The 16732-nt window shown below is 37.4% G+C and overlaps 1 protein-coding gene across 1 annotated transcript in view; it reads right to left on the bottom strand.

Moving 5' to 3' along the window:
• The window catches only part of cpsf3 (cleavage and polyadenylation specific factor 3), a 33237-nt gene that overhangs the window by 14706 nt on the left and 1799 nt on the right, over positions 1-16732 (bottom strand). The window contains exons 2-7 of the mRNA XM_069886256.1: positions 13578-13641; positions 12775-12872; positions 10508-10636; positions 8812-8989; positions 7966-8055; positions 4363-4513 (exon numbers count right to left, since the gene is read on the bottom strand). Of these exons, the coding sequence (XP_069742357.1) occupies positions 4363-4513; positions 7966-8055; positions 8812-8989; positions 10508-10636; positions 12775-12872; positions 13578-13641 (710 nt within the window). The remainder of the gene's footprint in view (positions 1-4362; positions 4514-7965; positions 8056-8811; positions 8990-10507; positions 10637-12774; positions 12873-13577; positions 13642-16732) is intronic.

Below are 16732 nucleotides of genomic sequence, written 5' to 3'. Positions count from 1 at the left end.
GTCCAAATACCTATATATCCTATCTCTCACAACTCCTTCCAATAATTTACCTACTACTGACATATAATTACCTGGTTTATTTTTGGAACCTTTTTTTAAACAACAGGACAAGATGAGCTACCCTCCAATCCTCTGGTACCTCGCCTGTGGCTAAGGGCATTTTGAATATATCTGCAAGGGCCCCTGCAATTTCTACACTAGTCTCCCTCAAGGTCCAAGGGAATATCATATCTGGCCGGGGGATTTATCTACCTTTATTCGCTGAAAGGCAGCAAGAACTTTCTCCTCCTTAAATACTGATGCAAAAAAAACTGTTTAAGATCTCCCCCTTTACGTGAGGCTCCACACACAGACGACCACTCTGATCCTCTAGGGGAGCAATTTTGTCCCTTACTCTTTTACACTTAATATACTTGTAGAAACCCTTCGGGTTTACCTTCACATTATCTGCTAAAGCAACCTCATGTCTTCTTTTTGCCTTAATAATTTCCTTCTTGTATTTTATGTACACTTCAAGTACCTCATTTCCTCCTTGTTGCCTATACACCGCCCTCTTCTTAACCAGATCGCCAATATCGCTTGAAAACCAGGGTTCCCTACCTGTTAATTTTCCCTTCAAATTTAACAGGAACAAGCAAACCCTGCACTCTAAATATTTTGTCTTTAAAGGCCATCTACTTATTTAACACATCCATGTCAGAAAGCAACATATCCAAATTCACTCTTCCTAGATCCTTTCTCATTCCCACAAAATTTGCCCTCCTCCAATTTAGAATCCCAACTATCCATAACTATTTGAAAATTTACAAAATTATAATTATTGTTCCCAAAATGCTCACCCAGTGAAACTCTAATCTCCTGCCAGGCGAATTTCCTAACTTAAGTACAGATGGTCCACCCCTTTCTTGGTTGGACCATCTGTACCAAGAAACTTCCTGGATGCATCTAACAAATTTGGCTCTATCTCGGCCTCTGACAGGAAAGAAGTCCAAGTCAATACTGGGGATTTTTAAGTCATCCACTATAACAGCCCTGATGCTTTTGCGCTTTTACATAATGAGTCTATATATTTATTTCAGTTTCCCAAAGGCTATAACGATAGGAAGGGACAATGCCCTGAAAATCTTGACCACGAGATTGATAGCTCTTGATGTGTGACTCTGTAGATCAACAGAGACAGAAAACAATATCGGTCAAGCTGAAATTTACATGAACAGTGGGATCCTCAGAAGGACTGCATCAGAGCAGTCAGTGCCAAAGTGACATGGCATAAGTAAGCATTCAACTGTGGTTAGGGAATGTTAGGAATGAAGATATGTAACATCACGCAGATAATATACTGGAGGGGATACAGGGCCAGATGTTCAGTTCGAAATCAAAGAACAGTTCAAAGATCCCAATTTGAATTCAGGTAGCAGCTATTTAGTGTCAATTCTGCAACAAGAAACTGCAGAATGGTCAGAGAAAAACTGAACCATAGCCTTCACGGATGCCATCTATAATTTTGATTTTTAGTTGTTGAGGTACAGTTTCAAAAGTTGTGAATATTTATTTATTTATCTGTTTACATTTATTAATTTAACTTGCACAACTGTAGTTGGTGTATTTTATGCAACTGGGTGGCTGCAGCAAGTAAGAATTTTGGTCGATCTGTACATTGAACTGGTGTATATGACAAGAAGCACTTCTGCTCAAAAGACACTTTTGATTAGCAAGATTAGCAGGCCATGAACAGAGCTGCACTTTTAGTATTTAACCCCAAATCAAAATATTTTGCCTTTCGTGGGCAGAAATGGAATTAAATTTTACAAAGAACACTTATTTGTTGACAATTTTAGGGTTTTTAAAAAACCTTACTCTTTATACAAGTTAACTAATAATTCAAAATTTAAACATAGTTTGAGAATATGGGGACAATTTAGAAGGTTTTTTGGATTTCTGAACTTTTCCCTTCCTCGCCCTGTTATATCTAACCACCTTTTCAACCCTTTTTCCAAGATACTGTCTTTAATGATTGGCACAGATTGGGTATTAAATGTTTTAACAACCTTTTTATTCGTAACAATTTTGCTTCCTTTGAATAATTGGTGGTAAAAATTTAACTCACTTTTTTAGATATTTACAAATTTGACATTTTGTTGAATCTCAGATCCATGACTTTCTGCAAATTCTACAGGCTTTGATTGACTTTTTGATTTGACGGCTTTCTATAAAGATTTAATATCTCTTATTTATAACAATTTGCTTGATTTAAGAATGGCCTCATCAGTTGAGATCGAGAGACTGGGAACAGGATTTGAATCTTTCATTCTCTGACGAGGTTTGGGACTCTAATCTGATTAATACGACTTCCCTTAGTGCAGGACACTATTTATTGCAATTTAAAGTGGTCCATAGAGTACATATGTCTAAAATTAAAATATCTTGTTTTTAGTCTGATATAATCCTCTATGTGACAGATGTAAAATTGGGGAGGCTTCTTTGATTCACATATTTTGGACACCCTAGTTTTGAAAAATTTTGGAAATATATTTTTCAAACATTGTCAGTGATTCTTAAGGTTAAATTGGAACCTTGCCCTTTAATTGCTTTTTTTGGATCTTTTCAAGATATTTGCTTCAACTAAAAACCAAATTTTATTTTTTACTCCATTGATAGCCAGAAGTGCAATTTTGATTAAATGGAAAGATAACACTCCACCAACTAAATTTTCACTCATATAATACACACATGCATATAATGTGCAGAAAATCATAAATTATGTAAAAATATTTTCTTATAGTGCACCCATATACCATGTGGGTGTAGTACTCTACATTCTGACTCACAAGAGCAATTTGCATTTACTTGGGGCATGAGACAAAACACATTCCAGAGTCCCACTATCTGCCACAGTTAAGCTCCTGCAATTTACACTCATTCAACTTCCCCCTGGGGTGTCAATCAACCATTATATAGATATCATCCTGCAAGCTTTGGAGAGGAATCAATTAAATAAATAAATCGAATACAGGCTTCAGAGTTAGCATGATCTTAATTCTGTCATGATTTAAAAAGCCTTTCTTTAAAATAAACCTCATCTTGTTAAAAATAGTGTGCAATTGAGAAATTTATGGTTTGATTTGATATAATGAGGATGATTAAACTGATGCCAGAGGGCAGAATCATCCTAATGTCATCTCAAATTAGAGGCACTTGATATGTTAATCTCCTCCCTCAGGGTACGGGTCTGGAAATTAACATTGATAAGGTGTAGTGCCCTAGCCAAAATGTCCTGTTTCTCGGAATACCATGGCACTCAGGCCAGAGGTATTCTCAAGATTAAAATTTTGAATTTTGCCATTTTGTATGTACCCAATTCACACGCCTGCTATAAATTGTATGCGTTCTTTCATTGCCGCTATTACATTCCCACGCTCACTATAAATTTCCGGTGACTTTCCCATGTCCGCTATAAATTGTGCGAGTTCCTTCATTGCAGCTATTACATTCCCATGCCCGCTATAAATTGTGTGCGTTGTTTCAACATGTAAAAATATTCTCATACAGCACGTAAACACATATAATGTGCGGTGGGGGGGGGGGGGAGACACCTGGTTTGTAAACAAAATATGGTACCCACACATAATGGTTAAGTTTTGAAAAAAATTAGATATGGCATTAAAGATGCAAATACTAATTTCTTAAAGACATGGAGCCCTTTTATGGACTATTACTATAATCTAAAGTTTTAGGATTGTCATAAGCTTCGATTCTGTGCTATTTCCAGGTTGTCACCACTTGAGACCAACACATGAATTCTTTTTCGAAAGTTGTATAATGTAGGGGTTTTGGATTAGTTTTTTCTTTTTCTCATAATTTGTATTTCAATTTATAATTGTTTTGTTTACATCTTCCATAATTGCAGTAAAATATATTAAAAAGACAGAAAATATTGTGCCTTTATAAGTAAAGGCACACAATACATGTAAAGGAACAAGTAAAATATTTAATTTTATTTGACCCATCCACATCCTTTCATACATAATCAACATTTAAATAGTATTTGTAAAGTCTTCTTTTTCTCTTTATAAAGTAGACTTGAAGAAATTATCAACCTAAGTGTTCTAATAAGAAATTAAATATCTTATCATATTTTTTGATAGTCTTCCAAAACTATCTTCAGCCAGTAAATGCAGAATCACGCATCATTTGTTCAACCAGAGAAGAGGTGAAAATTTCACTAGTCTTTGCAATCTTAAGAGTTAATACTGATAAATGCGATGAAATAGCTGTCCTGAGGACAGATGGTCTCCTCTACCCTTAAGTGCTTCCAAAAAAGTATCCAACAAAAAGGGGGGCACAATTTACATTTACACCCACCTAAAATTAGCAGCAGTTCTTGTGCACGGCCTAAAGCAAAAACAGGAATGAGGCAGCGGCCCCCACGGTTCACAATATCATGAACGGTGTTGCAAAATCGAGCTTCACGCTCTTCACGTTTCTCATGGATGTGAGTACCATATGTGGATTCCTGTATAACGACAGAAATACCAGTGTTGAAGATTACATGAACACAAGAGCATAAGAATATGAATCATTTAGCCCCTGCTCCACTTTAGATCCATCTCTTCATTTTCCTAATCACTCAGAAACCTCTCAATCTCTCTCAAAGATACTCAACAACTAAATCCTTTCATCTCTTGGGAAAAGAATTTCAAGATTCACACCCCTTGGTAGGTTAATTAGCCACAGTTAAATGCCAGATTGAGAGAGTTTTCGGGGAATTGCTGGGAAATGATCAGAGATTGGGGAAAATAAAGGATTGGCTTAAAAAGAGTGCTTGAGATTAGCATGGACTCAGTGGGCTCATTTCTGTGCTGAGTGGCTTGATGACAATGGATGGAGACGTCTTTTCTCATCCATTTGATTATGATGTTTTGATATATTTTATTAATCCGGAACGATCTTTAATTTACTTGCAAGAATGTCTAGAACAATATGGTAAATTGTCAGGACATAAAGTAAATTGGGATAATTACCAATTTCCGAAGCAAATTACGATCAGTGTAGACAAATTACTAAACTTCGTTGGACTGATAAAATTAATTATTTAAGTATAATGAATGATGTAAATATTCAATGATTGTATAATTTAAATTATGTACCGTTAGTGAGAAAGATTAAAGCTGATCTGATTAAGTGGAAGGATTTACCTTTGTCATTAATAGGCCGAGTAAATTGTATTAATATGAATATTTTTCCGCGAATTCAGTATCTTTTTCAGTCGATTCCTTGTTTACTTCTGAAATCGTTTTTTCAGGATTTTTATGGAAGGGAAAATTAGCTAGAGTAGCGATACATAAATTGACTTGGAAATACACTTTGAGAGGTTTACAATGACCTCATTTTCAAAATTATTATGAAACAGCTCAATTAAGATTTATTAACCGTATGCTGGATATTTTGTACCCACCTAATTGGGCTAGGGTAGAATTGGCTGGTATTTCTGAACCTTATTCACATCAATTTATATTTAAGTGGAATTCTGTTTTATTACAGAGATATAATGTACTGATTTTAAAACATTTGTTAAGAGATTTGGACTAAAAGGAATTTATTGATAGGTACAAAAGGTAAAATATCAGTTCAGGCCCCAATATATCAAAATAAATTGATTCCTTTTCATTGAATAATAGATTTTTAAGAGAATGGCAGATTAATGGTATAAAGTCATTGCAGGATTGTTTTGAAGAGGGTAAATTTTTATTGTTTAATCAACTTAGAGAAATTTGGAATTCCAGTGAATTCTTTGTTTGTTTATTATCAAATTAGAGCGTTAGTGAAAGATAATTTTGGAAGAGAAATTAAAATTCCAAAGTTAACAAAATTTGAGTTTATGATTTCTCATTCCTTAAATAAGGGTTTTATTTTTGAGATGTATGCGTTGTTGCAAGATACTATGGATAAAATAAATTTAGGATTAAATGGGAAAATTATTTAATTTGTGATATTAATTGGGCCGATTGGGAGACGATGTGTTTTGATGGTGTGACTAAATTGCTTCATGTAAGATATAGTAAGATTAATTATAATTTTTGCACCAGTTATATCTAACCCTGGAGAAATTGAAAAAATATGGATTTAGTAATTCAGAGCTGTGTTATAGATGTGGATTATGTGTAGGAACAGTTTTACATTCAGTTTGGTTTTGTGATAAGGTTCAATAATTTTGGCATAAAATTAGGGAATTTCTTCAAAATTTGTTTAAGATCCAATGTTTGTTAGATCCAAAATTTTTTTTTGTTAGGTTGTACTGCCCCATTTACAGATTTGAGGTTAGATAAGTTTCAGACAGCATTTCTTCGTTTAGAATTTGGCTGTAGCATGTAAATGTGTTGCAATTTCATGGAAAGACAAGATTGAGATAAATGTAAATCGTTGGCATAATGAGTTGAGGTCCTGTATTTATATGGAGAAAATAACATATAACTTGCATGATAATTATGACTTTTTTGTTAAGATGTGGTCACCTTATTTGTAATGTATGAAGTTAGTAATATCTTAAATTGTTGTATGTGTTTTTTAATTTTTTTTTAATGCTTCCCTTGTGGAGTTTGCTGGGGGTGGGTTAGTTGTAGTTTTCATTTTTATATTATGAACTTTGTAAAAGTTTCTGTTTTGAAAATATTAAATAAAGTTTAAAAAAAAACAGAGTGGTGGGTGTTTAGAATGCAATGCTGGGAGCAGTGCTTCAGGCTGGTACAATAGAGACATTTAACAAACTTTTAGAAAGAAATATGGGCAGGGGTTCTGGATTGAGAGGGAGGGAAGGACTAGATTTGATCATGGAATAGATTTACGTACAGTCATTTGGCACATCATTGTAGTTCAAATGACCTGTACTGTTCTATGTTCTGACTGCCTTCTCATTGGGTTCAATATGATCATGGCTGATTCAACCCTTTGTCACCATTTCTTTCTCATTTGCTCCCCAGACTATTCGACTCCTTTGCAGCTCAAATGTCTCCCAACTTCTGTCCTAAGTACTTTCTTCACAAATTTCCAGAATAAAGTCATGATCCCCTAAAGTCGGGCAGGGGGAGGAATACCCTCCTCACCTCAGTCTTAACTGGGGGCCTTCTTACGTGCCAGAGGAATTGTCCACTCAGCAACCACCCTGTCAATCAAACTTTTAAATGCTTCAATAAGATCAGATTTACAGCATAAAGGATCCTCATCACCCTGGTTACAAACTCTTCTTGTTGCTACTTCAGGCAGAAGGTACAGAAGTATTAAGTCCATCACCTCTAGGATCAAGAACAGTTTTCTTTCCAACATGCTTTCAGATTTTTGAACCTCCCCAAAACATCATAACAATAATCGTGAACCGCTCTGTGACTAACAAAACATCTACCTACACTATTGAAACACTTTTTTTCCCCCCCATTGCACGAACTGCATCTTTGAATATATATCTGTCCTTTTATATTAATCATTTCTTCTTTTTCTGTCTTAGCATATAATGGTAATTTAAATTATACTATTGTAGTTAGTGTACCTTGTGTAACTGTGGTTGAAGCAAATAATAATTTTTCTATATCTGTGAATTGTATCTGTGCACATGACAATAAATTCTCCTTTTATCGAATAGTTCAATCACCCATTTGTAATGTATTAATAGGCAAAACATTTAGCAATTTGGTCTGAATTTTTAAAAATTCTGTAGTTTTATTGATCTTCCAAGGTCATTTAGCAGAGCTTGGAGACAATTGGCGTACCCACAATTTAAATAAATCAAACAAATACAGTCAATTTAATATACTAGGAAAAGCTACAAAAATAATGACACTGTTTTCCATTTCTAAGCATTCAGCTAATTTGGTTAAAAAATGTTGAGTAATTGTTTGGCATATTTCATACACAAGTTCACTCATTTCACTGCTGGTAAGATTATAATTTCCTGAAAAACAAAAGCCAACTTACTATAATAAGAATATCAGGTCTGACACTGGGAATTTCAGCTGCCATTAAATGCCTATCCTCTTGTCGAGAAAAATCTCCAGTATACAAAATCTGTAGATCAATAATATTGAAATCATTGAGAATGAGATAAAAAATGTTGTTTATTATATTTAAAATTAACAATAGATGCATTACATTCTACTGAATATACACGGAAAACTCCAATGTCCCATGAAAAATTCCATCATAGACATTGACCTGCAATTTAATTGAGCATCCGTTAATATTAGTAATGTTAGAATTGCTATTAAACTAAAATTATTTAATACAACATATTTCAAAGTCTTCTGATCCACATCACCATATCCTCTATTACTTATGCACCTTCCACAACAAACCCACCATCTTCCCACACCAATAATACGGTCAATCTAAAGACAACACTTGATCTAGCTTTCAGAAATGAAACCACAGAAAATCAATAATTATAGCTACAAAATAAAATCAGAAGTTTGGATGAAAGATTACGGAACAGGTGACATTATCCTTCATTCAGACACTGATTTCTTTTGAGTAGTATTTCTAAACACGTACACTGTGGACCATCGGGTCTACAGTAATGACTAATGTTACTGATATATAAAAAAAACCAAATGATGTGCAAAACAAGTTTGGAAATTATGCCTAAAAAAATCTCCAAATATTCTCAAAATAATTCCCACCAATATAAAACAAAAATCTTAGTGGTCTGGGAACAGGCTCAAACTCCAAGCACATTTCTCTCACTGGTGATCTGGAGATTTGTTACAGTTGGCAAAGGAATGAAACAGGGTTTTAAAGTCACAATTTTATTTATTTAGTACATACCTTCACCCCAGCTATTTCAATCATAAACATGGCTGCTCCCAGGACATGGCCTGCATGGTAACACCAAAATTTGATACCTGCCACATCCTTCACCTCGTGAAAGTTGATTGTTTCAATCTTATCCATGCTTTCCTCTAAATCTGATTCTGTGTATAGCATATCATCTGCAGAAATATTACTTAAGGGCAAAAAAAAAAGTTATCCATAAATGTATATACTGCAATATTAAGAAATGATGTGAATCAATAGAAGGCTGTTTTTTCCATCTAGAAGATGAAAGGGCAGTAGAAGCATAAACCCTCAATGCATTTAAAAAGTAATTGAACGGAAAGGGCCATGTGAAATTTGGCTTGGTAATGATCTTTCAGCTGGCATGCACATGGGCTGAATAATCTCCCCCCAATTGCAAGTTTTCTATGAACACTAGAAGTGAAACCTTGTAATGCTTTTGATGAACCTTGGGCCCTAAATGTGCCAGCATTACAAGATGTCCAAATCTGACAGCTGGCTTGTTCAATCTCGGAGCACAAGCAGAATAATGCATTTACTTTCAGAACTCACAATGGAAAACATACAATTAGGAATCAAATGAGAATAGAAAAGAAAGGCACAAGACTGCAAATGCTGAAATCTGGAGTAAAATACTGCTGGAGGAACTCAGCAGATCGAGCAATATATCTGGAGGCAAAGGTATAGATGAGAATTTGCATCAGAACTGAGAGTGTAGAGGGAGGATAGCCAATATAGTAGATGTGTGTGGGAGAGGCAGCACAGAGGCTAGGAGGTGATAGGTGGAACAAAACAAGGAAAAAGTTTCAACCTTTTTTCTTTCCATTCATCTAAGTATTCCCTATGCCATAGGTGCTCTGTGATTAGAAAGGGATGATTTAAAATGAGAGGTGAGCAGAAAGAAAAAGTTTGAAAACCTGTTTTAATCATAACTAGTTGATTCATTGTGTGCATGGTTTCATAACTCCAATTAGGTCTAGAAGAGTGGCTCTTAACCTTTTCTCTCCACTCACATTAGTAATCCCTTACTAATCACAGAGCACCTATGGCATAGGGATTATTTAAGGTGGTATGTAAGTGGAAAGAAAAAGTTTAAAACCCACTGAGATAGAGAATAGAAAGGAGATTAGATTTCAAATCACCATGTTCAAATAACCTCCCATCAACCAACTACATTGTAATAACTCCTTCTACTGGACCAAAGAACGGGCTTTCGTAGTCTTAAAATAAAGGTTCAGTCAACCAGGACAGAGATGAGAAGAAACACCTTCACCCAGGGGATAATGGAGCTTTGGAATTCCCTGATGAAACAATTATAAGATGACAAATTGCCTATTTTAGTCTCTATTTCTTATGTTCTTATTCTTGTTAAGGATTTATTATACAATTTAAAAATAAACATTTTTTATTTCAGATTTCTATCTAAAGAATTTTGCAAATGTTAAAAGAAATATTTCCTCAACATGATTTAAATTGCCCTGGAAGGTAATGACAGATTAATTTATTTCAACAAAAAGGAAAAGGAAAGGTAATTGGGTGAACTCAATTTTCAGTATTTTTTAAAATAATTCTTTTGTTTGGAAATGAAGAAAAAACATTTTTAAATTAAAAACAAGATAGCAAGGGGAAAGTTTGAGAACAGCACAATTCGTTAAGCATGAAAAAAATTATAGCAGCTTTCACTTACCTGACCTTGACATAATCAGACAACAGCCAGCGATATATAGCTTTTGTAGCATGAGTCATAAATGTTCTGCCTTTAAAACTAGTTTTTTGCAGGAACCATGGAAGTGCACCACAATGATCTAAATGGAAACTAATACAGATGGCCAAATTAAAGTCAGAAAAGGACCTCATCAATGTTCCCTCTAATTTTTAGCAGTCAGTGTGCACAAAAGTCTTAAGGTGTGCAATTTTTTTTTTCCTGTGACAAAAGTATGTGCGCACTGAATGCTTGTGCAAATGTAAACTTGAAATCGATTCAAGATAATTTTGCCGCAGCCTCTCTCTCATGGCTAATAAAACTGTAATATAATACAAGCATGATTGCATTCTACAAAGTCACATATTCAGTTAAGATTTTATTCTTTACTTTGAACTACTATAATTATTAATCATTACATTATTTTAGGTAACTAACCTTTTGTGCGCACATTAATTTCCTTTGTGTGCACTGGTTGCAAAAGGTGTGTGTACACACACAGCTTAGCGGGAACAATGGTTCTCATGTATAAATATTGTTTGATCTATATTTCCATAGTCTTTGGTTATAAATAAAAGCCATTGCTCTTGGTCAGCCATTCTCAATGGGGACCACAGCACTCTTTTTAGGAATTTTTATGTAGTTGGTAGGAGAGAAGTATGGAAGAAACTAACTAAACTTGACTGTTTCATAGGGAAGGTGGCCCACAAACTTTGAACAGTCCTAAAGGGGCCATAGCCAAAAAAAGTTGAGAATGGCTGCTACATATGATGAATCAAACTATTCATTTAATTTAACAATGATCTGCCTTCTCTCTCATTCATATTACCCAAAACTTTTTTCCTCAAAGATATAAAATGAAGATGCCAAAATATTTTAATTGTGTGTACACGTGAACCAAATACAACTTTTGAGTAGAAGCATAATCCATATTTCACTGAAAGGAATAGTCAATTTACCATAGGAATAAATGCTCATCCTTTTCTGCAATCCCTTATGGAATGTGTTCATCTGATGCAGAGCAAAATCTAACATATCAAGTTTAAATAGTTTGATCGTGTAAATTTAATCTGATCTCTTACTTAAATACAAATAGATAATGCTGGAAATAGTTTGGGATTATTAACTCTTTCTCTATTCACTGAAACCAACTGACCAGTTGGATAGTCCCTTTATTTTACATTTTTGTTTTGGACTTCCAGCATCTGCAGTATTTTTTTTAAAACACTCATTTACTGATCTTTTAGTTTATAACATTGATTAAAATTTGCTGAGACTACTCATCTCATAAGCAACTTTTTTGAGCCAAAATGAAAACTTACAAGTTTGACTTCCAGATGGCAACTGATTAGAGATTAGCAAGTGTCATATAAAGAATCAGGCCCTTCAGCCCAATCTGTGCACGCTGATCAAACTGCAAATAATCATAATGTGCAGAATTGGACATTGTTTCGAGATGAAGGAGTGATCAAGAGCATGCCCCGAATGAAACCCTGACAAGCATATATTTCAACATCTTGGATCCTCTTTTCATCATATATTTTATGGTGTACACGAGTTAATAGACAACACTAAGTTACGATGGAAGGGAGAATTTACAATGGGAAACAGAAAGACAGAGTAACAGGCAAAACACAACAGTGTTTGAGCTGAGAGAGATAACTACGTTTATCCATGCTGGATTAGATTCATGTTTTGAGTGCAGAGACTCTGAGAACAAGAAACATGAGCATATGGATAAACTAGCAGTAACATGCAACTAGTATTCAAAAAGGCTCATGGAATATAGCCAACATATCAAGATGACTGGAATACAAAATTGAGGAAGCAACCTCACAGAAAGTACTATGCCCAAACTTTCCATAAAAGCACGAATAGTCCTTAGTAAAGGTAGAGTGTAAAATAATAGCAGGGGATAATTTATGAAGACAGGTTGCATAAACCTGGTTTCGAGTATCAGAATTTAAAAAGGTCATGGTTGATCTAATCAAAGCCTTTAAAATTCAAGTCTGGAATGGCAGAAAGCCATGGTTTACACTAGTTCATTCCCTCCAATGAAAAGTAGCAAGTGAAGCCTTTTTTTTAGTAAAGTACTTCAGCACTTGATAATGCTACTACCATGTAGTGCCCTCGGATATTTTTACCCTATTAGCAACATAATACAAGTGGAATTTACTGTAGTCACAGAAAAGTACAGAAAGTTTGCAACAATCCACTAACATCAAAATATTAGGGAAAGCAACTTTACTTACTGACTAATAAGGAGAAGGTCTATCTCTGCAGGATCAATCAAATCAATGTACGGGAGTGCATCCATTCCTTCAAGACCAGGATGTATCCCACAATCCAACTGTACAAAATTAAACCACACGAAGAGACATAAATTGTCCATGTCAGAATCCTCTTCAAGTTTATGTTACACAAATCACAACTTGGAAATGCACAACTAATCTTCTGATTACCATAAATCAATTAAAGTTTGTGATCAATTGTTTATCCATGTTCAGAAAGAGCTATGATTGCAAAGTTTAGAGACTGATCAAACCGTCACACAAGATTGAAATATTCACTCTTGACCAATGATATGACTTAACCCACTGTTAAGAGAAATGTACCCTGAAGGCCCATTTTTTTCTCAACATGAGCCTATTAATTACTTCACCCAGAGGGCAGGACCTCCAGGACTGTTGGAAGCTTAATCACAAGAAATATTTTAAGGGGAGAAACATAGGTAATTATTTGAAAGATCATGGAGTTGAGAGTTATAGGGAACTGGCACAAAAGAGTTGAGGTCCGTGTAGATCATATTAAATGATAGGGCAGGTTTGAGGGATCTGGTGGCCAACTCCTGCTTCTATTTTCTTTTATGACAGGCATTAACAATGTCGAAAGGAGAATAACAATAATTTTCATCCATGGATCTTTTACAAACTGGTTCAACAAGGACTTTGTTGCAATAAATAGTTATTTGTTCTAGAACATCAATTGTTTAATAAAATAACAGGTCAACCAAAAATTCTAAAACGAATTGTAAATTCCAGTATAACAGTCATACCATGATTTTCCTTCCTTTGAATTCCACAATGATGCATGATCTTCCTACTTCTTGGCCAGCTCCTCTATCGATTAAAAATACATTTTACACACATCAAGAAGAACAATAAATTTTACCGCAAAACTTATGGATTCATATTAAGAAATGCAAACAGTAGCTTCAAGTTCAGAGGTTGGGTAAAATGAAAACTTTTGCTTCACTTTACCCCTGTGGCATGTTGCTACTGAAGTACAGAGGCACTGGTGATCACAGCAAAGAAGTGATGGGGTTATGTTCAAGTAACATCATATTGTAGGGGGGGGGGGGTGGTGGGGAGGCAAGAGAGGAGATAGAGGAAGGAGATTGGAAGAACTGGGGAGAGAGGGCAAATGGAGAAGCAGGCAAAGAGCCTGGAAAAGGGGGCTGGGGGAGAACTGGGAAAGGAGCAGTAGAGATTTGGGAATGGGAACAGCACAGTGAAGAGTCAGGGGGAAGTCCAGGAAGAGACAAATTGCTGGAGGAACTCAGCAGATAAGGGAGCATCAATCGAAGGCAATAGTCAATGTTACAGGGAGAAACTCTTCATCAGGAAGAGCAAGAACTGAATAAAGCAGGGAAAAGGGGTTGCGGGGGGGGGGGTGGTGGGAGAGGAGCATGGGCTGGCAAATGGTAGCTGAATACAGGTAGGAGGAGAAAGGAATAAAAAAGTAAAAGCTTGGAGTAATAATTTGAGGAAGACACCCAAACAGAAAGCAGGTAAGGGGGTGGAGAGCTAGAGGCTGAAAGGTATGCGTGACAGGCAAAGGGTATGGGGAAAGAAGAATGCAGCCGAGAGATGTGGGAAAGCAAGGGGGGGGGGGGGGGTTACTAGAAATTAGAGATATCGATGTTGATGCCATCTAGTTGGAAACTTGCCATAACAGTGCAATTTCTCCAATTTGTAGATGGCCTCAATATGGTAATACAGTTGGGCATGGACAGACATGTCTGTATGGGAATGGGAAGTGGAAATTAACATTGTTGGTCACTGGGAGATTCTGGCTATTGTGAAAGATGCTCGATGAAACCACTTCCCAGTCTGTTTCCAGTCTCCTGACGTAGAGGGTACCACACTGCGAACACCAGATGCAGTAAATAACCCCTACAGATTCTTAGGTGAAATGTTTCTTTACTTGGAAGAACTGTTTGGGTCCTGAATAGTGATGAGGGAGGAGATATAAGTGCACAGGGATAAGTACCAGGGTGGGTGATTAGTGAGAAGAGTTGAGTGGACAAGGGAGATGTGGAGAAAGAACAATCCTAATGGAAAATCGAGAGGGGTGGTGAAGGGAGGCAAGACGTGCTGGGTTATGTCTGGGGTGGGGGAAAAGGACAAGAGCAGATGTATGGGAAATGGAGGATATACAGATGAGAGCTGCTTTGATAAAAGTTGAGTGAAACTGCAACGAGGAGGATACCTCAAATATCCTGGAATGGAAAGCCTCATCTTGGGACCAGATGTGATGGAGATGGAGGAATTAGGAAAAGAAAATTACACCCTTATAAAACACTGGGTAGGTGTGGTCCAGGTAACTATGGAAGTTAGTAGGTTTGTAAAAGATGTTGGTAGATGTTGGCGACCAAAGCCTTCCAGGCCACCAAAAACACCCTAGCCAATGCCTCCCTCCTCGTGCATCCGTGGACAGACGCCCCAACTGCCCTCACGACAGACGCCTCCACCACAGTGGTCGGGGCATACTAGAGCAACTGGTGAATGGACAATGGCAACCGCTGGCCTTTATCAGTAAACACCTCAGGCCACCAGAGCTCAAGTACAGTGGTTTGATAGAGAAATTTTAGCCTTATACCTGGCAATTCGGCACTTTCTGGAGTGCAGGATGTTCAAAGTGTATATGGACCACAAACCGCTTACCTTTGCCTTCAGTGAGGTGTCAAATCCAGAGTCAACTAGGCAACAGCGGGACCTGACCTACATTTCCGAATTTACAATGGACATTGAACACATAGCCAGCAAATCCATCGTGGTGGCCGACACGCTATCCCGTCCAGCTATCTTGCTGGTACACGACCCTACCCCTGATGCCCAGCAAGCAGACCCTGACATTCCAGCATACCGGACAGTGCTCACTGGCTTACAACTGAAGGACATCCAGATTGATGGGTAAACCTTGCCCTGCCATTCCAGCCAAAATGGTGGCGAACAAGTATTTCTGGCATGGCCTCCACAAAGAGGTTGCCCTGTGGGCCAAGATTTGTACTCACTGCCAGTCATCCAAAATCCAGATTCATATCAAAGCTGCACAACAGACACTTGAGCCGGCATGTCGCTGCTTCATCCACTTGCACATTGACATTGTGGGTCCCCTACCCAAATCCAGAGGTGCTTGTTACTTTCTCACAATGGTTAACTGGATGACCAGATGGTCAAAGGCAGTAACACTATCAGAGACTTCCACAGAAGCATGTGCTCGGGCTTTACTCAACACTTGGGTAGTGCGTTTCGGGGTTCCCGAACACCTTACATCGGACGGGGGCGGGGGGCGGGGCAATTTTCTTCCATTCTATGGACTGCTTTAGCCCACACTCTAGGGACCCAACTCCACCACACCATGGCCTATTACCCACAGGCCAATGGGTTGGTGTAGAGGTTCCACAGACACCTTAAGGCAGCCTTAATGGCATGGTTTACCAGACCTAACTGGGCCGATGAACTCCATTGGGTCCTGTTAGGCATCCGCACCACACCCAAAGAGGACCTCAAGTTAGTCTATGGTGCACTCCTAGCTATACCGGGTGAATTCGAGTAGGCCCCGAGGACTTAGGGGAGTCCACAGCGAACACACTGTCCTGACCACGCGAGCACCTAAGCACCCTGATCCCCGCTAAACCTAGATCCCCCCCCCACCCTGGCCAACCCTGCACTTATGTCCCAAAGAACTTGACTGACTGTAAATACATGTTTGTTCGGCACGAGGTTCACAGGCCACCTCTACAGTGGCCTTACGAAGGGCCATACCGTGTGCTCAGACACAACGGCTCCACCTGTGTTTTGGACATTGGTGGCAGGGAAGAGACTTTTACACTTGACCGGTTGAAACCGGGCAACTTTGATTTTGATCAGCCCATCACTCACCCGACCCCATGATGCAAGGGTTGGCTTCCTAAAATCAGTGCCC

The sequence above is a fragment of the Narcine bancroftii genome, chromosome 6, assembly GCF_036971445.1.
Source record: "Narcine bancroftii isolate sNarBan1 chromosome 6, sNarBan1.hap1, whole genome shotgun sequence".
Taxonomy (NCBI): domain Eukaryota; kingdom Metazoa; phylum Chordata; class Chondrichthyes; order Torpediniformes; family Narcinidae; genus Narcine; species Narcine bancroftii.
The sequence above is the reverse complement of the archived record's forward strand: the minus strand, read 5'-3'. Positions and strand labels throughout refer to the sequence as shown.